General features: G+C 41.8%; 1 protein-coding gene and 1 long non-coding RNA gene across 5 annotated transcripts in view; one reads left to right on the forward strand and one right to left on the reverse strand.

Moving 5' to 3' along the window:
* The window catches only part of LOC133641732 (uncharacterized), a 29,958-nt gene extending 15,057 nt beyond the window's left edge, over positions 1-14,901 (forward strand). Inside the window, exons 2-3 of the long non-coding RNA XR_009824331.1 lie at positions 13,195-13,441; positions 14,602-14,901. This is a non-coding gene — a long non-coding RNA (uncharacterized LOC133641732). The remainder of the gene's footprint in view (positions 1-13,194; positions 13,442-14,601) is intronic.
* LOC133641730 (synaptotagmin-7-like) overlaps positions 1-23,199 on the reverse strand; it is a 136,709-nt gene that overhangs the window by 20,413 nt on the left and 93,097 nt on the right. For all 4 annotated transcript variants that reach the window (XM_062035678.1, XM_062035677.1, XM_062035676.1 and 1 more), the window contains 2 exons: positions 17,311-17,480; positions 16,936-17,050 (listed from right to left, as the gene is read on the reverse strand). In XM_062035678.1, the coding sequence (XP_061891662.1) occupies positions 16,936-17,050; positions 17,311-17,480 (285 nt within the window). The remainder of the gene's footprint in view (positions 1-16,935; positions 17,051-17,310; positions 17,481-23,199) is intronic.

Here is a 23,199-nt window from a genome sequence, read left to right on the forward strand (position 1 = left end):
GCACAGGAAATCAATGGTCTTCCGAGACTGCGATGCCGATGATGATATGAGATAGGCTCCAGCGCCCCCCGCGACCCTGAAGGGAATAAGCGGTAGAAAATGGATGGATGGATATATATATATGAACCCGTTCTCAAACAATGGCAATAAAACTATTCTGATTCTGATTCTGATATATATATATATATATATATATATACATTCTTCACACTATCAAACATCATTTTTAACGCCATCACCTGGTACATGTTGGTGTGTTTATGGCATTGTCACACTGGTAATGTTGAATCAAAGCATGTTTCATTCTGTTTAACATGAAGCATTTAGTAGGCTGTTAGCGCCAGTTAAACTAAGCTAAGCTGAGCAAACTGCGGGTTACAAAAAACGTACAGTATTTGGGGGGGGAAAAAAACAATAGCTCTATTTATAGATCTGAGAAAACTTTAATAATTTCCACATTAATGCACAGTGTATTTTAAAGACTTCAAATATAGTTAGTTTAAAGCCAATTTCTGCAGGTGACACCACACAGTGACAAGTCCTGTTGACATACTGTACCTCTTAGAGGACGACAAGCTTCTCTTTCTGATGTAAAATGTGAAGGACTTGCACATACCCAAAGTTGGTTTTGTCCGTGAGCCTTAACCGACTTTGCATTCCAAAATGTTTGGCCTGTATAAAAACCATGTTGACGACTGCGATACAGGACACGTTCGGCAGCTTGCTCAAAACTCGCCTATGAAATGTGCTCTTATGGATAAATTTCAGCATTTTTTATTTTTTTTTAAGGTGGCGACCCTAAGGAACAGGGTCTAGTTTGTTTCAGTACAGTTCTTTGATTTTTTTCTTTCGTTCGATTTATTTCACTTAAGATGTGACTTTAAGGTTTTACTACCGTATTTTCCGCACCATAAGCCGCAGCTAAAAACCACACATTTTCTCAAAAGCTGACAGTGCGGCTAATAACCCGGTGCGCTTTATATATGGATTAATATTAATATTTATTTTCATAAAGTTTAGGTCTCGCAACTACGGTAAACAGCCGCCATCTTTTTTCCCCGTAGAAGAGGAAGCGCTTCTTCTTCTACGGTAAGCAACCGCCCCCATAGAAGAGGAAGCGCTTCTTCTTCTACTGTAAGCAACCGCCAAGGTGAGCACCCGCCCCCGTAGAAGAAGAAGCGCACGGATATTTCATTTCATTTGTGTGTTTCTGTAAAGACCACAAAATGGCTCCTACTAAGAGACACGCGTACAAGGTTCCATTGACATTTGATATTCCTGTGAACCGCACTGTGGATACAACGGGAGCACGTACGGTGAATATCCCTTAGCTTGCCATGTTAACGGCCAGAAACTTCCACCCATGGTGATATTCAAAAGGAAGACCTTGCCAAAAGAGAACTTTCCAGCCGGCGTCATCATAAAAGCTAACTGGAAGGGATGGATGGATGAAGAAAAGATGAGCAAGTGGTTGATAGACGTTTACGCGAAGAGACCGGGTGACACCGAAGAAGAAGAAGAATTCGAGGGATTTGTGGATGAGTAATAACTTCAGAACGTGAGCATTAAATGTTTATTTTGTGTGTTGTGTGACATTAACGTTCGAGCAAAGTTGAGTTATTGATGTTGCTATTGCTCTGCACTATTTTGTTGCTATTGCTCTGCACTATTTTGAGTGTTATTATTTTTGTGATTGCACATTTGCACATTACATTTTGGGAGTGAACAGAGTTGTTAGAACGCTGGTTTGTAATATATTATTAAAGTTTGACTGACCTATCTGACTGTTTTTTTGACATTCCCTTTAGCGCAGCGTAGGTGCGGCTAATAACACGGGGCGGCTAATAGGTAAACAAAGTTTTGAAATATGCCATTCATTGAAAGTGCGGCTAATAACACGGGGCGGCTTATGGTGCGGAAAATACGGTACTTATGTATAAAATACTACACGGTGTAGCTCCATCCTACCTTGCCGATTGTATAGTACCATATGTCCCGGCAAGAAATCTGTGTTCAAAGAACTCCGGCTTATTAGTGATTCCCAGAGCCCAAAAAAAGTCTGCGGGCTATAGAGCGTTTTCTATTCAGGCTCCAGTACTATGGAATGCCCTCCCGGTAACAGTTAGAGATGCTACCTCAGTAGAAGCATTTAAGTCCCATCTTAAAACTCATTTGTATACTCTAGCCTTTAAATAGACCCCCCCTTTTTTAGACCAGTTGATCTGATGTTTCTTTTCTTCCCTCCTCTGCTCCCCTCTCCCTTGGGGAGGGGTAGTTGCACAGGTCCGGTGGCCATGGATGAAGTGCTGGCTGTCCAGAGTCGGGATCCGGGGTGGACCGCTCGCGCTGCTGACCCGTCTCTGCTTGGGATGGTCTCGTGCTGGCCCCACTATGGACTGAACTCTCACTATTATGTTAGATCCACTATGGACTGGACTTTCACAACATTATGTCAGACCCACTCGACGTCCATTGCACTTGGTCTCCCCTAGAGGGGGGGTTACCCACATTTGCGGTCCTCTCCAAGATTTCTCATAGTCATTCTCATCGACGTCCCACTGGGTTGTGAGTTTTTCCTTGCCCTTATGCGGGCGCTGAACCGCGGATGTCGTTGTGACACTTGTGATTTAGGGCTATATAAATAAACATCGATTGATTGATGATTGATAATCACAATTGTTGCGCCCTCTCAGAATACCGCAAGTACAGTACATACCCACGTCCAGCATAAATGGCTAACCAGCACCCACAATGCATTCGGAAATCACACGCTCTTTCGGGCCCTGTAGATTAATAACCATTTAGACCAGACCTAGGCAAATTACGGCCCGTTCAGATTGTCAATCCAACTCAACAGATGTTTCTAAATATTTTTTGTTAGCCCTTTAACATCGAAACTGTCGCCGCCATTATGATGTGCAATGCTGTTTTCAAATTACCCTAAGTCTTGAAATACACAAAATATTTCAATAGCTGGAATCTGTGCTTTTGCGTTAGATACAAATGATTACGATAATCTACGCCACAGCGGCTCAGACGACGCACCAAGCATTGTGGACGGGATTTGTTACTTTGTTTCTACAGAGTATTTCCAGGCAGCGAGCCTGAAACGTGGGTGTCAGGGACATTCACCGAAGCAGGTTTTTACAACAAAGTTTTGCAGAAAAGTGATATTACTATCAGATTGTATGTGTTTTTTTTACCCTTTGCATTCATACTTTGCTGTGTTTGTTGCGTTTTGCTTAATTGTAAAATATGTCGATCGAGGAGGTGGTGCGAGAAGTGAAAGTGAAGTGAAGTGAATTATATTTATATAGCGCTTTTTCTCTAGTGACTCAAAGCGCTTTACATAGTGAAACCCAATATCTAAGTTACATTTAAACCAGGCACTGGGAGCAGGTGGGTAAAGTGCCTTGCCCAAGGACACAAAGGCAGTGAATAGGATGGCGGAAGCGGGGATCGAACCTGGAACCCTCAAGTTGCTGGCACGGCCACTCTACCAACCGAGCTTTAAAACAACATGAGTTAAAAAGAGGAGCGATGTTCACACGCTGTCAATATTCAGTTTTTTATTGTTCCTGGTTAATATTGTAAATCTCACATTCTTTAGTTTCATGTACATTCAGTAAAAATATTTAAAAAATGTAATTCCTTTCCGTTTTTTTGAGGTGGCCTGTCATAACGTTTTTAGCATTCAATTAGATATTATTGTGAGTTTTTTTTATTAGTGTTCCTAAAAAAAAGGGAACCCGGCACACACATTGTACAGCATCTTTTTAAAGCATAAACACACCAGCCCCGAGGCACCAACTTTTTTTTCAATGTGGCCAGCGAAACAAAATAATTGCCCAGGCTTGATTTAGACCTATGTACCTAAGTGACCTAACATGCATGTTTTTGGACTGGGGGGAAAAAGGAGTACCCACAGTAAACTGACACAGGTACGAGAAGAACAAGCAAATGGCCCCCTCCCAATGTTTCTCATTGTATCCCATTGGGTTGAGTTTTTTTCTTGCCCTGATGTGGGATCTGAGCCGAGGATGTCGTTGTGGCTTGTGCAACCATTTGAGACACTTGTGATTAAGGGGCTACACAAATAAAATTGGATTGATTGATGACTTTGAACTGGAAAAGATGCCACAGGCGAACTGGACCAAACAGACAAGTGTCCATTGAGTAAGTGGTCATGATAGTGATTCTGATACATGGAGCACATCATGCTTAAATCACAGCTACATACAAAGACAATCTAGCCGCGCACAAACAAAACATGACATTTGGGCTAATGCTTTGCAAATAATGTGATTGTTATGTTTCTCAGTTTGTACAGGTTGTTGCCCCATTGTATTGTATTGTATTGGGAGGGAGGGGAAAGGTGTCACTCTGCCAGACAGGTAGTTTGTCGTTGTTAGCTCCTACAATACCAGTGTCGCAATAGCTTGATTAATATGCAGGTCACAGCATATAAATGGAGCGGTTTTAGTCATTTTAGAGTGCTTCATAGGCAGAATAGATGACTTTTCCATTACCTGCCATGTTAACTGCCTCTTGCAAAAGTCTTTTCACGATTTAGTACTCACAGAAAAAAGTGTTCTTGTCTCACATAAGGATTGTGGATCGTGGGCAAAATTTCCAGAAAAGCTTGAAAGGGGCTGTTTAATAACCTTTAAGTGTAAGCGTTATACCTCGCCCTCTTTCAGCTTTTTGCACGTAATGATGTAAACTACACCTGTACGTACAGTTGTGCTCATAAGTTTACATACCCTGGGAGAAGAAAGCCATCACTCCAAATTACTTTGTTCCAGAAGTTTTGAGGCTTGTCTCTGTGCTGTTTGCCGTAATGTAAGCGGGATACTTGGTGACATTTGCGCAGAAATGTCTTTCTTCTGGCGACTCGACCACGCAGCCCATTTTTCTTCAAGTGCCTCCTTATTTTGCATCTTGAAACAGCCACACCACAATTTTTCAGAGAGTCCTGTGTTTCAGCTGAAGTTATTTGTGGATTTTTCTTTGCATCTCGAACAATTTTCCTGGCAGTTGTGGCTGAAATCTTTGCTGGTCTACCTGAATCCCTCATTTTCCACTTCTTAATTAGTGTTTGAACACTACTTATTGGCATTCTCAATTCCTTGGATATCTTTGTATACCCCTTTCCTGTTTTATGCAGTTCAATTACCTTTTCTCGCAGATAATTTGACAATTATTTTGCCTTCCCCATGACTCATAATCCAGAAACATGTGTGCAGCACTGGATGAAAGATGCAATGGTCTGTCAGAAGCCCAGAAACTCACTGAGCTTTTATACACACACATTAATTACAAACAAACATGTCACAGGTAAGGATTGGAACCTTGATTAGCCATTCAAACCTGTTTGTGTCAACTTTTGTGCATGTTATCAGATCAAAGTCACTGGGGTATGTAAACTTTTGATCAGGGTCATTTGGGTACTTTCTTTTGTCATGTTGATTTAAAAAGAGTAAACACAGTTGTTTGCCAATAAATAGCTTCACACAACCATTAAGCATGAGTGGAAGAAAGGTTTTTGTGTTATCATTCATATTCTCTGAAGAATGGCCAAGAAATCATACATTCTCCCAGGGTATGTAAACTTATGAGCACGACTGTAATACACACCCATTAGCTTTGTGTTCAGGGACGTGCACATGATTATAGAGGGGCAGGGGCTCAAAGTCAAAAAAGGGCAGAACATTTTTTTTTGGTCCTTTACACAATATGGAAATTAATGTAAAATTGAATTTGCTAATAGGAAGCTAACTACTTAGCTGTGTGTCCTTTGTAGGTAAAAGTGATTGCCATTTATTTTGTGTCAACAAATTATTGTCATAATGAGTTAATTCACATTATCATAGGCTTGGAAGACATGAAAAGCAACAAAACACTGGTTTATTATTAGGCTATTTATTGTTAAAGATAAGCACTCTAATATTGAACATTGAACAGTGCAACATGAACTCTGAAAAAAATACAAAAATAAATACCCAAATGGAAAAAACTTCACTTTTTCAATGAATGCTCAGACTAAACAACTGAAACGCAATACAGGGCCAAAAATATGGACCAGGGGCCAGTCGAGGGCTGTAGGCCACCCATACCCAAATATGCTCCTCAATGTAAATTCAAGGCTTCCATGAAATGCAGTGAAATCATCAATTTTAGCCATGCATTAAGAGGTCTACTACCCTTAGCTGCTTCCTGGCGCTCCTTCTCCTTCCTTATCTGTATCCTTTCTTTTTTCGGCATTGTGCTGCAGGCATCATCATCATCATCGGCAGCTCAGTCTCGAGAGACCATACTGATGCGCGTCTGGAGTCTTGTCATGTTGTTTGGCATCGTCTGCTATGGCTGCGCAGTCCGATCTGTGAGTGACAGTCTTTATTGCAGTTTGTGCAAATGAATAAGGTGGCCTGGGTTTGAGGGGTTGCTGCAGTGCACTTCCTGCGTCTCCTCTTCTCTGCTGCAAGCCGATCTCTTGCCACCTCAGCTTCTGCACTGCCCTTGTGGACAGTCTGACGCCAAGCATTTCTGTCCATGGCCTGTACCTCCCAGCTGTCAGGAGAGATGTTGCATGCTTTCATGTCTCTTTTGCAGACGTCCTTGAAGCGTAGTAGGGGGCGACCAGCTCGTCTGGTGCCAATGGTCAGTTGTCCATACATGATGTCCTTAGGTAGTCTTCCATCCTCCATCCGTCGGACATGGCCGAGCCAGCGGAGACGGCGTTGACTCAGCAGGGAGTACATGCTGGGGATCTTGGCGCGCTGCAGGATGTTGGTGTATGGGATGTGGTCCTGCCAGCTGATGTTGAGGATGCGCCTGAGGCACCGCATGTGGAAGGTGTTGAGCCGACGTTCTTGCTTCATATAGGTGGTCCAGGATTCACTTCCATAGAGAAGGGTGCTGAGAACGCAGGCCTGATATACACGGATCTTGGTGTGTTCTGACAGCGCTCCGTTCTCCCACACTCTCTTGGTCAGTCTAGCCATGATGGTATTTGCCTTTCCGAGACGCCTGTCCAGTTCGATGTCCAGTGAGAGGTTGTTGCTGATTGTTGATCCCAAGTAGGTGAACTCGTCCACAGTGTCCAGTCTGATGTTATCAACTGTGATGGAGGGGGCAGTACTGATGTCTTGTGCACTGATGTTGGTCTTCTTCAGGCTTATTGTGAGCCCAAACTGCTTACAAGCATCGGCAAAGCGGTCAGCCAAACTCTGAAGGGCATCCTCTGTGTGAGTCATGAGGGCTGCATCATCAGCAAACAACATCTCCCTGATGAGAACTGTCCTGACCTTGGTCTTAGAACGCAGTCGCGCCAGGTTAAACAATCTCCCATCAGACCGGGTGTGCAGGTATACACCATCAGTGGAGGAGTCGAAGGCGTAAGACAGGAGCAGGGAAAAGAAAATCCCGAAAAGGGTTGGTGCAAGTACACAGCCCTGCTTGACACCACTGTTGATACAGAATGGTTCTGAGGATGATCCGTCATACAGGACTGTGCCCTTCATGTTGACATGGAAGGAGGTCACCATGCTGCCGAGCTTTGGGGGGCAGCCAATCTTCTCAAGGAGCTGGAATAGGCCTTCCCTGCTGACCAGATCGAAGGCCTTGGTGAGGTCTATGAACATCATGTAGAGTGGCTGGCCTTGCTCTCTACTCTTTTCCTGGAGCTGTCGAAGGGAAAAGATCATGTCAGTTGTCGACCTGCCTGCTCTGAAGCCACATTGGGATTCTGGATAGACACGATCCGCGAGTCTCTGCAGCCTGTTGAGGAGGATGCGTGCATACACTTTGCCGACAATGCTGAGAAGGGAGATCCCTCTGTAGTTGTTGCAGTCACTGCGGTCACCTTTGTTTTTATACAGTGTCACAATGGTGGCGTCACGCATGTCTTGTGGGACTGCACCTTCCTCCCAGCACATGCAGAGCAACTCATACAGAGGCTGAAGCAGGGCAGGTTTCCCGTGCTTGATGGCTTCAGGTGGGATGTTATCGCTACCTGGTGCTTTGTCGTTTGGGAGGGCATCAATGGCTTTGCTGAGCTCTTCCATAGTGGGCACTTCATCTAGCTCCTCCATGATGGGCAGATCCTTCGTACCACTAAGGGCAGCATTGGAAACTGATGTTTCACGGGAGTACAGTTCTGAGTAGTGTTCCACCCATCTGGTCATCTGTTCCTCCCGGTTAGTGATCTTCTCCCCTGACAGAGATTTCAGGGGGGCAATTCCTTTTACTGCAGGGCCAAGGGCCTTTTTGATGCCGTTGTACATGCCGCGTGTGTTTCCGGACTCGGCACAGCTCTGTATTTCCTTACACAGTTGTTGCCAATATTCATTGGCACACTGTCTAGCAACACGCTGGGTGGTGTTCCGAGCCCTTCTGAGTGCTGTGAGTGTCTGTTCATTTGGGCATTCCTTGTGTGCTAAGAAGGCTGCACGTTTAGCCTCTATTTCTGGTTTCATCCTTGGAAGGTGGGCTTTGAACCAATCCTGGCAGGGATGTTCTTTCTTGCCAAACGAGGACATGGCCGTGTTGTAAATTTTGTCCCTCATGGCATTCCACTTTCCTGTGGCGTCATGATCTGGCAGGTCCTGTAGGGCTTCATCCAGGTTGGTTACATATGCGTCCACCTTAAGGGGATCTGACATGTGTACTGTGTTGATCCGGGGGCGGCCTTTTGGTTTGGAGTGATGTAGCTTGCGTGGCTGGAGACGCACTTTGCTGCACACAAGGGCATGGTCAGTGTCACAGTCTGCACTATGGTAGCTTCTGGTGATGAGGACATTGTTTAAGGCAGAGCGCCTGGTGATGGCAAGGTCGAGTTGGTGCCAGCGTTGGGACCGCGGATGCCTCCACGACACTCTGTGTGATGGTTTACACTCGAAGAAGGTGTTTGTAATGCAGAGGTCATGGTAGGAGCACAGTTCCAGCAGCCTTTGACCATTCTCATTTACCTTCCCTGTGCCATGACGTCCAAGGCAGGAGGGCCATGACTTGTGATCTGCACCTACTCTGGCATTGAAGTCGCCAAGGAGGAATAAGGGCTCATCTTTTGGGAGGCCCTTTATCAGTTCATCAAGCTGCCCATAGAACTGGTCTTTTGTGTCTTCCGATGAGGTGAGAGTGGGAGCGTACACACTGAGGATGTTGACATGACCAGCAGCAGTGGCGAGGCGGATGGACAAAAGGCGCTCGGTGCCACCTGAGGGAGGCTCCACTGCAGCCAGGAGGGTGTTTTTGATGGCAAAGCCAACACCATGCTGGCGGGGCTCTTCGGGTTCTCTGCCCTTCCAGAAGAAGGTGTAGTTCTCCTCTCTGAGGGAGCCGCTGGAAGGGAGCCGGGTTTCTTGGAGGGCAGCTATGCTGACGTTGAGTCTGGTGAGCTCTCTGTCAATGATGGCTGTCTTTCTGGTGTCTTCCACCACTCTGAGGTCATCTGAGATGCCTGTGCGCATAGTGCGCACGTTCCAGCTACCAAATAGAAGAGCTGGAGTCTTCTTTTTAATTTTCTTATTGTTTGGTGCAAAGATTTACCGTCTGCTCATCGTGCCTTTACAGTACACTAAGCTCCAGGCACCCACTGAAGCAGGCAAACGTTGGCGGGCCGACACCCTACTGACCGGGGGCTGCCCGGTTTGAGGCGGGCAGTAGTCGTCCACTGGGACACTATGATCCCTCCCACCGTCGAAGCTGACCCGTGGCGCCCCATACTTACGCCAATCAGATGGGACTTATAACCCGTAAACTGCCAGCTTCCGTGTTGTGTCCTCACTCTTGCGAGCGAGGCTGGAGTGACCTCTCCAGTTTTTGTGACCTCCATGGCGCAAGCCTGGGCATAAGGTATGGGGACTTTGGGTTGCCCAGTCGTCAGAATCCCCCTCTTGGCTTGGCTGACGGGATCCAAAGGAATGCGGAGCATGACGTTTGGCACCAGCTTTGCTGCAGGAGTTGCCGGAAGGGTGTTGTCTTGCGAGCACCTATCCGCCTTCGGGGCTCCACTCCGGATTTGTAAGGTTTACTCCTTTACACTTGGCCGTTGAGTCCTATGTGGTCTTCCTCCGCCCTAGCCGTTGGCTGACTGGTGCAGCTCCTCCGCCTAGTGGTGCAGTGTACACACCACCCCCTCACGTGGTTTGGTCTGCCAGCTGAGGCAGTGTACCGGGGTGTGGCGCTTGGAGCCAGCACGTGAGAGATTTAGGGGATGGATGAGAACCGGTGAAGCGTGGCCTCCCTACGAGTAGGGAGCAGCTGCCAATCAACAAGGGTGCTATCTCTACCCACCCCCCTACACCCCGCTGCAGGCATAATCAACATGAATCAAGTTTAAATACAGATGGTAATATTCCTAACAGATAACCTACATCTTATATCCCCAGAATGCTGAAATTATTATTATAATTATTATTATTATTAATAATAATAATAATTATTATTATTATCATTATTATTATTCTTATTATTGTTATTATTATCATTATTATCATTATTATTATTATTTTGTTAACCCACACAGTAATAGCAAAGTCACAATAAACTTTATAACTAAAACTCTACTGTGAGAGAAATGTGATCCGCCGTAAACACAGTGCATTTTATTTTGAAAATTAACCCGGTGTTTTATTTTATATTTTGTTCACTACTTCCTGTCCCGCACGATCCGCTCTGCTCTGTGCGGACTTGATGTGGCGTGCTCAATTGATGCGCCGTGCTCCGACGTCCGGCAAAAACAGAAGCTGACACATTAAATAATAGAATAATACAGCGTTTTTCTGCAATATTACCCATATTAGATGCTGAATAAGTGGACGCCGATTAGACCATAACATAACTCACAGGTTCAAGTTGCTCCACTGTCACGTCTCAGGCTCAGGGGCGCAGTTGGCTCTCTCTCCTCTCACTTACTCACTCACTCACTCGCCCTCTCTCTCTCTCTCTCTGGCCGAAGCGGCAGGCTCAAACAACCCCGTATTACAAGAAAATGTGGAGTTTTTTTTTTTTTTTTTTTACATCCCTGACAGGAATTTATTAATGTTGTTTAAAGAAAGAAAAAAAAAAACTCACACAGGCAGAGGGCACTTTTTAAGACGAGGCAAAAAAGGGCAGGGGCTCAAGCACCCATAGGGCCCTATGTGTGCACGTGCCTGTTTGTGTTGTCAGATAATGATACGTTTAACTACTAACGTTAGCTATCATTGAATGCATATTCTATCATAATAACATGACTGCAACTTATTAGTTGCTTGTCTTGGACTACTTTTCTGTATCTGCATGCGCTACCCGCGTGCACCCGTGGACAAGACAAGCCCGAACGCCAGAGAAATTCTTCGGACCCGCAAGTTATTTTTATTCAATATAATTATATTTGTGTAAAATATAAACACTTCAAAACAACATATGTTAAACCCAGTGGCGGGCCGTGTTTTTCCCACCTAGGCCTTCAGTGATGTCCTGTGTCCTATTGGGAATGATGACAACAGGACACCTGCTGATTGGAGTAAGCGTTGCTCTGGTTTGTCCACAAATTGGAAGTTGCTGGCAGTCTTCAAAGTAGCCCAAAGCTGCCACAAATGATTGGAGGATGCGGGAAGAACTGTGGACACTCTTGTGATTTTGGATCACATCGGACTGTCTGCCTCGCAGTTTTGAGGACCAGTTATAGACAATTTAGAGTGGAAAGCAAATGTTATTTTCACTCGCATACAAAACATTCTAACTTGGATTGTTTCCCTGGCGTCGAGACTCTCCCGAAGGACAGTGCGGCGAAGACACAACAAACTCTCTTCTTGTCTCTCATGGACACACACCTGTTGTTGTTGACTTTGAACTAGCGACTGCACAAGATCAATGCCGCGGAACAGAGACACACTACGGGCTTACACACACACATGCAACCACAAAAATATACGCCACACATACACACCCCAACACCCCAACCCAACGCCCTCGACGCAAATCCCATAGGTGATGAATGGATGGTCAGCGCCTGAGAGCTGCGGCCTACCATCATGACCTCGCACTCCCTTCCCTCTGTTGCTAGATATCTCGAGATGTACGCTGTAATATGTATATGTGCTTTGCTATGGAGGTTTTTTCCCACTCCAGACTGGGCCCCCTTAGGAGCCCAGTCTAGATTGTATTTTTTTACTCATCCTTTCCCAGCGTTTTACCTTTTTCCAATCTTTTACGGGGCGCCTTGTGGCGACCCATCAGCGTTCCTGTTCTGTAACCCTGTACACTGTTTGTTTTGTATAATCTTGAGCGGGTTTGTGCTGAAAACAAAGTTTCGTTGTACTTGTGCAATGACAATAAAGACCTACCTACCTACCTACCTCTCAATGACCACATGACTATTGCTGGAGAAATGCTATACAGGAAAACAATTTACGCCCTACTGGGCATTGAATCACCACCAACGGTGTACAAAATGGGTTATTTTCTGGCGCATTTAAAAATCAATAAACGCGCATCAGCAATTAAAACATATCTTATGTGGTACTGTCAACATTTTAATTGCAAAAAAACATATCAAACGTGAAAAAATAAAGAAATAAAATACCTGAACTCACAATTTGTAGAGCCCATTCGAGCTTCCGGGGTTGGCCGACATCATCTCACAAAATGTAGTTTCTCTTTAAATATCCTTCTTGAAAATATATGTGTTGTCTTGTCTAATCGTAAAAGATGCAGACGAGGTGTGTTGACTGAGTTCTTAAATTTTACTCCACAACGTGCTCATCAAAAACATCCCGCGGGAGCCATGACAACATTCAACCTAAACGGGGCCACTGCGCATGCCCTTCACTACTGTGGCATGCTGGGTAATGGAGTTCTTATGTTATCTAGCTCATAACGTCACAATATATATCTGCCTTAGGCCATCTATAAGGCCTTACTTGTGATCTGATTGGCTATCGCAACTGTCTGTCAAACAACTTTGTGTCCGTTGACTTACAGTGCAAGGACGCCAGCATCGTTGATTGTGAAGATGGGCAGATTTGGTACAGCATGGCAACATAAGCTGAATTCTAATTGGATGAAAACTCTATAACCTAAAAACAACAGCGCTGGAAGGAGCTTAATATGACATGAAGAGAATATGAATACTTTTAGATATTTAGGGAAAGTAAATTAAAAATGACTCTTGTCTTTAATTATGTTCATGATTTCTGGTTATGTTAGGCCAGCAGAGAAGGCCTTGCTGGCCCTGACGGCACACCACTGGTTAAACCACTGATTGTACAGGCTAGCCGGTGTCAAGGCCCGGGTGCACTCCAGTGTGTATTCATCTGTGCGCTGTGCAGAGCGCAACTCCAAGCATGTATCTGCGGGCGCCAATCTGCAATCATTCGCTGATGAGCTCCCTGGGCTTCTTAAGCCAGAGCAAACCTGTGTTCCGGGCCAGAACGTAGCGACCTGTTCCAGTACAGTAAGCCAACAATCTCGAGGTCTATGCCAGTGGTTCTTAACCTTGTTGGAGGTACCGAACCCCACCAGTTTCATATGCGCATTCACCGAACCCTTCTTTGTTGTTTTTTTTCAAATTCAAGACGAAGTTATACGTTTTTGGTAACACTTTAGTATGGAGAACATATTCCAAGTAACAAAGACTTAATTTAGAGTTTTTTGGACACTAGGGGAACATATTCTAAGTAACAAAGACTCAATTTAGAGTTATTTGGTTAGGGTTAGGGTTAGAGGATTAGGGCCAGGGTTAGAGGGTTAGGCTTATATTAAGGTCATGCCGAATAAGGCATTAATAAGTACTTAATAATTACTAGTTAAGAGCCAATATGTTACTAATTTGCATGTTTGAGTTTGAGTTTGAGTTTTGAGTTTATTTCGAACATGCAAGCATACAACATGATACATCACAATTTCCAGTTTCTTTTCAACATGTTCGAAAAGGAGTAGGAAGAAGCAGAGCTTATTTAATCCTACCCCTTTTCTTTACATAACAGTTGCAAAACTTTTTGTTCACTTCCTGTTCACAATTTTTTCACAATAAACTCCATAAGTAATCACAATAAAATAAATAAATAAATAATAGTAAGAATTTAATAATAATAATTAGTGAAGTAAGTCATATTTCATATGATGAGATAAGTAAGATTACTTTAAGAATGAATGAATGGATGGATGAAATAAATTGAGAATGTTTGTCATGGTTCTTCTTCTTTGTACTTTGTAAACACTTTAAGTTTTAAGTTTGAATGTCATGTTAATAAGCAACTAATTAATGGTGAATATGTTCCCCATACTACTTTTACCATGTTTTTTTTACTGGTGCGCAAAATGAACATCACCTTGTTCAAACAACAAAACCAACACAGTGCATCAACTCACAACAAATTACACACCTGCAAATCAGTCAGCTGTTGCCGTATCCGTAATACGCCGATAGGGAGAAGTTTTCATTTACACGATGAGTCGGGTGTGTCTTGACCTCCGCCGAACACCTGAGCCCGACTCACCGAACCCCTAGGGTTCGATCCAACCCAGGTTAAGAACCACTGGTCTATGCACTCTCTCTATCTGTGTTTCTCCCCCTCCGTGTTCATTTGTCTCGTGTCCCTTGTCGCCATCTAGCAGCATTCCTCCGTTGCCTCATCACAAGCTGCGTGTCTCGTCTCCCCGTATTCCCTCTGGTTCCCCTGGCTGCCTCTTTGGATCACGACCTCCCACCTGGACACAGATTTTGACGCCTCGCTCTTGCCTCAGACCTCATGCCTGTCTCTGGATCTCCAAGCTTGCCTTGCCCACTTGGACTTCCGCCTCTGGCTCAACACTCCTGGTAACACTCAGCTAATCGCCACACATAGTCACACCATACACATTTTGGATTCGTTTTCACACTTCATAATATTGTATAGAAATAAATAGAGCTAAACTGCGTCCCTGCATTCTGTGCCGTCTTCTTCCCCCCTGTAGTGTAACAGCCGGTGGTGTTTTTTGGTTTAAAAAATGTAAAATCGAGCAAATTGCAAAAAAACCTCTTAAAAGAAACTGTGAATTTCCTACAAACCCTGTTTCCATATGAGTTGGGAAATTGTGTTAAATGTAAATATAAACGAAATACAATGATTTGCAAATCCTTTTCAACCCATATTCAATTCAAGATATTTGATGTTCAAACTCATAAACTTTTTTTTTTTTTGCAAATAATAAGTAACTTAGAATTTCATGGCTGCAACACATGCCAAAGTAGTTGGGAAAGGGCATGTTCACCACTGTGTTACATGGCCTTTCCTTTTAACAACACTCAGTAAACGATTGGGAACTGAGGAAACTAATTGTTGAAGCTTTGAAAGTGGAATTCTTTCCCATTCTTGTTTTATGTAGAGCTTCAGTCGTTCAACAGTCCGGGGTCTCCGCTGTCGTATTTTACGCTTCATAATGCGCCACACATTTTCGATGGGAGACAGGTCTGGACTGCAGGCGGGCCAGGAAAGTACCCGCACTCTTTTTTTACGAAGCCACGCTGTTGTAACACGTGCTGAATGTGGCTTGGCATTGTCTTGCTGAAATAAGCAGGGGCGTCCATGAAAAAGACAGCGCTTAGATGGCAGCATATGTTGTTCCAAAAGCTGTATGTACCTTTCAGCATTAATGGCGCCTTCACAGATGTGTAAGTTACCCATGTCTTGGGCACTAATGCACCCCCATACCATCACAGATGCTGGCTTTTCAACTTTGCGTCAATAACAGTCTGGATGGTTCACTTCCCCTTTGATCCGGATGAAACGATGTCGAATATTTCCAAAAACAATTTGAAATGTGGACTCGTCAGACCACAGAACACTTTTCCACTTTGCATGAGTCCATCTTAGATGATCTCGGGCCCAGAGAAGCCGGCGGCGTTTCTGGATGTTGTTGATAAATGGCTTTGGCTTTGCATAGTAGAGCTTTAACTTGCACTTACAGATGTAGCGACCAACTGTATTTAGTGACAGTGGTTTTCTGAAGTGTTCCTGAGCCCATGTGGTGATATCCTTTAGAGATTGATGTCGGTTTTTGAAGGGATGGAAGGTCACGGTCATTCAATGTTGGTTTCCGGCTATGCCGCTTACGTGCAGTGATTTCTCCAGATTCTCTGAACATTTTGATGATATTATGGAGCGTAGTTGTTGAAATCCCTAAATTTCTTGCAATTGCACTTTGAGAAATGTTGTTCTTAAACTGTTTTGACTATTTGCTCACGCAGTTGTGAACAAAGGGGTGTACCTCGCCCCATCCTTTCTTGTGAAAGACTGAGCATTTTTTGGGGAAGCTGTTTTTATACCCAATCATGGCACCCACCTGTTCCCAATTAGCCTGCACACCTGTGGGATGTTCCAAATAAGTGTTTGATGAGCATTCCTCAACTTTATCAGTATTTATTGCCACCTTTCCCAACTTCTTTGTCACGTGTTGCTGGCATCAAATTCTAAAGTTAATGATTATTTGCAAAAAAAAAAAAAGTTTATCAGTTTGAACATGAAATATGTTGTCTTTGTAGCATATTCAACTGAATATGGCTTGAAAATGATTTGCAAATCATTGAATTCCGTTTATATTTACATCTAACACAATTTCCCAACTTATATGGAAACAGGGTTTGTATATAGAAACGTGGTCCACAGTGAGGCCTGCTACTATGAAAATGCGCATTAGACTGATCTGACCCAATTTTGTCTGGGATGCTGAGAGTCCTCTTAAATATACACAAGAGAGAACAAATGAGGGAGCAAGGTAAGACACTTGACGTAATGTCACCTTGCTATGACGAGCTGTAACCCTGCTCAAGAAAAAGGCGGCACACGTCCTTTGAACAGAGCGGGTCAATGAATGTTTAAATATGGAGCTGGCTTTGCGCAATGGCACACAGGATTTAAAGGCGCCCTAAAGTGCTGAGCAAGGGTTAGAAAGTGAAGAGGAAACTACCTGAGGTACCCCCAATATCCATGGCTTTGAGATTACGAGCTTTGATGATGTTCACAGTTATGGTGTTGGCAGTGGGATTATAGCACAGAGACACCAGCAAGTCCCCTCGTCTTCCCTGAAGAATACAAACACACATTGGGGCATGAATCATCTCAACTAATGTCAGATTTCACAAGGGAATATCAAATTACGGATTACTCTCTATCATGCAATCCTAAATCGTTGCTCTAGTTTCTTGTGCATAACACAACAAGAACAAACCCTTAGGTTAAGATAAAAATGCCTCCGTCAAAAATAGCCTTGACATGTTCAGTGAGAAACTGCAATTGGAATTGATTGATGATGCGTCCCAGAGATTGTCCCTCCCACTCTTACACTGCCATCACTGCAGGGCTTGAGCTCCTTCCAGAAGGTCTTTATCTGGCCCAGTTCCACCTTGTTAAGGGGGATTGAGACCTCTCCAATAGGGTCATTCCTGCTGAAGCGGTCGTAGTCCAACACCTGAAGGTAAAGTGTGCGCTCCCTCACCTTCTCATAGGGGAAACCTAAAAAGGGAAATGAGGCATTTTTTTTTAAAAAACATGGCACCACACTGCAAAAACTGAGATCTAAATAAGATTTAAATATCTCAAATAAGGGTGATATTTGCTTATTTTCTGTCTGATAAGATCATTCTTCTCACTAAGCAGATTTTATGTTAGAGTGTTTTACTTGTTTTAAGTGTTTTGGTCCTAAATGATCTCAGTAAGATATTACAGCTCGTTGCTGAGATTTGATGACCTATATTGAGTAAAACATGCTTGAAACTAGAATATCAACTGTTGCAAAGCTGTGTCATCAACACTCACAAGTATAAAACTACTTTTTAAAAGGAATAATTTCTTATTTCAAGCATGAAAAAAAAATCATGACTTTGACACAATTGTGTCTCATAAATTAAAACAGATGACAGCCAAATGGACTTTGCTGTTTTATTTTCAATGAAACAATAGAAAATAGGTACTCATATAGTAGTACAGTTGGCACAGTACAGTAAACTTACTGTTTATATGTAAACATTTAACATGTGACATTTCTAACAATTTTGAACGGAAAAGGTTCATGCACATTCAGTTAAAATCTTCAAAATTACAATTAAAAACATTTTGGCCGGGGGTCGGGCTGTATATATGCGCACTAATTGACTGAAAGAGCACGCACTTGGCGCGATGATGTCATGTTATCCATGGAAAAATGCATTTTTAGACAATATGATTTGCCTGAGCGGCTAGGAGACCCCGAGAGTAACAAGCGGTTGCCTTGATGCCTTTCCATTAAGAACAATAAATTAGTTTTTTGTATAAATTTGCTAGTTTCAAGAAATGTAATGCCGAGCGCATATCATTATGTCAAGATAATGGCACTAGCATTTACTTCATTTAAGAATATTTTTCAACATATTGGGCAAAAAGGTCTCATAATTTGTTTTTCTACCAAGAAAAGTGCACTTGTTATTAGTGAGAATATACTTATTTTAAGGTATTTTGGGGTTCATTGAGGTTAGCTCATTTGACTTGTTTTGGAAAGTCTTGACAAGCCAAATGTTCTTGTTCTATTGGCAGATAATTTTGCTTAGTTCAAATAAAATTGTTTTTTTTTTTTCTTGTTTCTGAACACTGACTTTTTGCAGTGCACCCAGGGTTCTCTCATTCTCACATCAATGGCGGGACTTATTATAATGAAGGGACTTTCATTTTTCAAGTGCAATAATGTTCATTTTGCGGCGTGACTCCACTTTGTCATTGTGGCACCTTCAGTCCCATTAAAAAGGAAGCTCAGCAACTGTTCAGTCAAATGGCTTGAAAGCTAATCCTAAATAGAATTTACAGTCATGCCGAGCATTAATAATGAGGCTCATAGCACTCTGGTGGAAGAAAAAAACCTTAGGGGGTAAAAAAAAAAACACATTTATTGAAAATCTGCCAAAAACTGCTTCCCCCAGGCAGTTCAACATGTCAGTTTAGTTGATGAGTGGCTATTCTACAAATGACAAACAGGGATGTTACCTTTTCTACAGGATAATGATTTAATTTTAACATGGGGATGTTCCGGTCAGGGTTTTATGATGTCGATTCTGATACCGCTCGTCCATGAGTGAAATTGGGCGATACCAATCACATGATTTGACTGTCCATTTTTTAAAGTACAAACCCCGTTTCCATATGAGTTGGGAAATTGTGTTAGATGTAAATATAAACGGAATAAAATGATTTGCAAATCCTTTTCAACCCATATTCAATTGAATGCACTACAAAGACAACATATGTAAAGTTCAAACTCATAAACTTTATTTTTTTTTTGCAAATAATAATTAACTTCGAATTTCATTGCTGCAACACGTGTCAAAATAGTTGGGAAAGAGCATGTTCACCACTGTGTTACATCAAATTCTAAAGTTAATGATTATTTGCAAAAAAAAAAAAAAGGTTTATCAGTTTGAACATCAAATATGTTGTCTTTGTAGCATATTCAACTGAATATGGGTTGAAAAGGATTTGCAAATCATTGTATTCCGTTTATATTTACATCTAACACAATTTCCCAACTCATATGGAAACGGGGTTTGTATATATGGTCAGTGTCATAGACAGCAGGGATGTCCCAAATCAACATTTTTGCCCTCCATCAGATCCGATTTTGAGTCCTGATCCGATACTTGGACAATAAATCATAGAAAGGAATGTTTTATAGCGAGTAAGTAGTGAACACAATAACACAAGTTGATAAAAAAAAAAATCACTATGCTAGTATTGTTGTAAATCAGATGATGTATAAACATTTGTGGTATCGGATGCTACATACATTCAGTTAAAAAAGGCAAATATCGGCCCCAATCCGATCCCATTGATGGGACATCTCTTTAATTGATTTAATTAATTTAATTGAAGGTGTAACAATAACAACACAATATTTAAACCAGTTCCTTATTCTCTTTTATTATATACAGTTCTTAGAGTAAGTCAATAGTACCGTATTTTTCTGACTATAAGTCGCAGTTTTTTTCATAGGTTTGCCGGGCGTGCGACTTATACTCAGGAGCGACTTATGTGTGAAATTATTAACACATTAGCGTAAAATATCAAATAATATTATTGATGTCATTCACGTAAGAGACTAGACGTATAAGATTTCATGGGATTTAGCGATTAGGAGTGACAGATTGTTTGGTAAACGTATAGCATGTTCTATATGTTATAGTTATTTGAATGACTCTTACCATAATATGTTACGTTAACATACCAGTTGGTTATTTATGCCTCATATAACGTACACTTATTCAGCCTGTTGTTCACTATTCTTTATTTATTTTAAATTGCCTTTCAAATGTCCACTCTTGGTGTTGGCTTTTATCAAATAAATGTCCCCAAAAAATGTGACTTATATATGTTTTTTTCCTTCTTTATTATGCATTTTCGGCCGGTGCGACTTATACTCCGGAGCGACTTATACTCCGAAAAAAACGGTAAACATTAAATATCATCTACTATTCATTTAAATCAGGGGTGTCCAAAGCGCGGCCCGGGGGCCATTTGCGGCCCGCAGGTCATTTTTTTAACGGCCCCACGGCACATTTAGAAAATCCGATTGGAAAAAATTAAAAACATAAAAAATGGTATAAAAGAGCAAACAGGTGAAATAGAAAATGTTGCAATGTTTACTCTAGTAACACAAAGCTGCCATGCAGGCTGTTTCTTTCTTTAAAAAAAAAAATAATGAATCAAAATCAATGTCATTATGAATTATTGACCTATTCAAGGCTCCAATTATGTCACATTAAATATTGCATTTTGAGATAGTTTTTGGGGAAAATGTTGTATATTTTGTGTTTGCCATATAAAAAACCGAGCTGTTTTTTTAAAGAAGGGCCTCAAACGAACAAACAAAAAACATAAACAACAATAACATTTATAATTGGCGGATAGATCTGAAGTTGAGATTATTGTGTTAAATGTAAACAGTAAAAAAAATGTATAATTTATTTTTTAACACTTTAATGAGTAGGACCCTTTTGGATCCCCAATAATGTTCGTGCGATTTGTTTTTAAGTGTCATTGCTCAAAAAGTAATAATGAATTAAAATCAATGGTGTTATGAGTTATTGACCTTTTTAAGGCTCCAATTATTATATAATGTCAAATATTCCACTTAAAAATTTTACTGGGTGAAAATATTGCATATTTTGTGTTTTTTCCATAAAAAAACGGGTTTTCTTTGACAAAAAGAGCATACAACTTAAATCTTTAAAAACGTTATATTGAAAGATAGACCTAATGTTTATCTAGAGATTTAAAACTTGAATAATAATAAAAATAATAATACTGAATAATGACACATTTTTTATATTTTTTTGACCAAAACCCTTTGGGGTACCCGGGATCAAACTTGAGTGGAGGCCTAAATGTATATTTTTTATACATATATTGTATTGGTTTTTTAAATAAAAAATATCAAAATGGGCCCCGCTTGCTTTGATTTTTCAGTGTGCGGCCCTCAGTGGAAAAAGTTTAGACACCCCTGATTTAAATCGTTTGTTTTTTTTCCCCTTAAAGTCCTATTGTGTGCAGGCAATTATTCCCTGCATTTTTAAACATTAATAAAAACAAACAAAAAATGATTTTGAAAAAATAAAAATATCAACCTAAACACTAGTATTCATGCTGTACTGATCAACTAGCTTTGGTGTCCACATCAACAATTATTGGATCGATCTGCCCTCGTCATACCAAAGACTATACAAATGGGAGCCATTACCTCCCTGCTTGGCACTCAGCATCAAGGGTTGGAATTGGGGGTTAATTCGTCAAAATGATTCCCGAGCGCGGCCACCGCTGCTGCTCACTGCTGCCCTCACCTCCCAGGGTGTGGAACAAGGGGATGGGTCAAATGCAGAGGGTAATTTCACCACACCTATTGTGTTTGTGACTATCAGTGGTACTTTAACTTGAACTTACGTGTCTTGTACTGATTGTGACAATACTGACACACAAACATCTGTTGTTGTATTATTCTCTCTCTAGAATCGTATTAAAGTACTTGTTGATTTCTGTTAATACCTGCTTTCTGTCATAACGTGTTTCCATGTACACTTCTTAAACTTTACTAATCAATTATTTCTTGGTCTTGTTTGCAGTTAGCTTAGCAGTTAGCTTTGCGGTTAGCTTAGCGGTTAGCTTAGCGGTTAGCTTAGCGGTTAGCTTAGCGGTTAGCGTGCCTGCCCCTGGCTTGCTCTCAGGTTGTAACATACTTAGCCTCATCCTCCAGTGATAATGTAACTTTGTAATGATAATGAAGATAATAAGAAATGCAGTTCATTTGCCGTAATAGAGGTGATTGTTAAGATTATTATTGTCATCTTAGGGGGAGCAGCTCCACACATAATTACCGTAGCTGCTGGCCATTTTTCAGCTGTGGGACTAAAAAGAAATACATCGACACATCCTTAGTACAAAGAAAGGTGGTGCGTTACTTTGAGGGCTTTCCGAAATCCATTTCGGCCTGACTTTTTATGTTTCTGCCGATTCTTTGTGTCCTTTCTCTGCTGAGGGCATTCTGCGTCAAGTTTCCATGGAAACAGCATAATGGCGGTTGTTCTTTGAAATAAAACACCTTTGCATCTTCTTGCTAACACTTTTTTAACTAAGCCAATATTTTATTAAGTTGGCATTGATTTAATTCTGACAGTGTAGATTGTTTTACAGACAACGTCAATTTGATCTACAAACCCCGTTTCCATATGAGTTGGGAAATTGTGTTAGATGTAAATATAAACGGAATACAATGATTTGCAAATCCTTTTCAACCCATATTCAATTGAATGCACTACAAAGACAACATATTTGATGTTCAAACTCATAAACTTTATTTTTTTTTGCAAATAATAATTAAATTAGAATTTCATGGCTGCAACACGTGCCAAAGTAGTTGGGAAAGGGCATGTTCACCACTGTGTTACATGGCCTTTTCTTTTAACAACACTCAATAAACAATTGGGAAATGAGGTTTGAAAGTGGAATTCTTTCCCATTCTTGTTTTATGTAGAGCTTCAGTCGTTCAACAGTCCGGGGTCTCCGCTGTCGTATTTTACGCTTCATAATGCGCCACACATTTTGGATGGGAGACAGGTCTGGACTGCAGGCGGGCCAAGAAAGTACCTGCACTCTTTTTTTACGAAGCCACGCTGTTGTAACACGTGCTGAATGTGGCTTGGCATTGTCTTGCTGAAAT

The sequence above is a fragment of the Entelurus aequoreus genome, linkage group LG24 (assembly GCF_033978785.1).
Source record: "Entelurus aequoreus isolate RoL-2023_Sb linkage group LG24, RoL_Eaeq_v1.1, whole genome shotgun sequence".
In the NCBI taxonomy this organism is placed as follows: Eukaryota; Metazoa; Chordata; class Actinopteri; order Syngnathiformes; family Syngnathidae; genus Entelurus; species Entelurus aequoreus.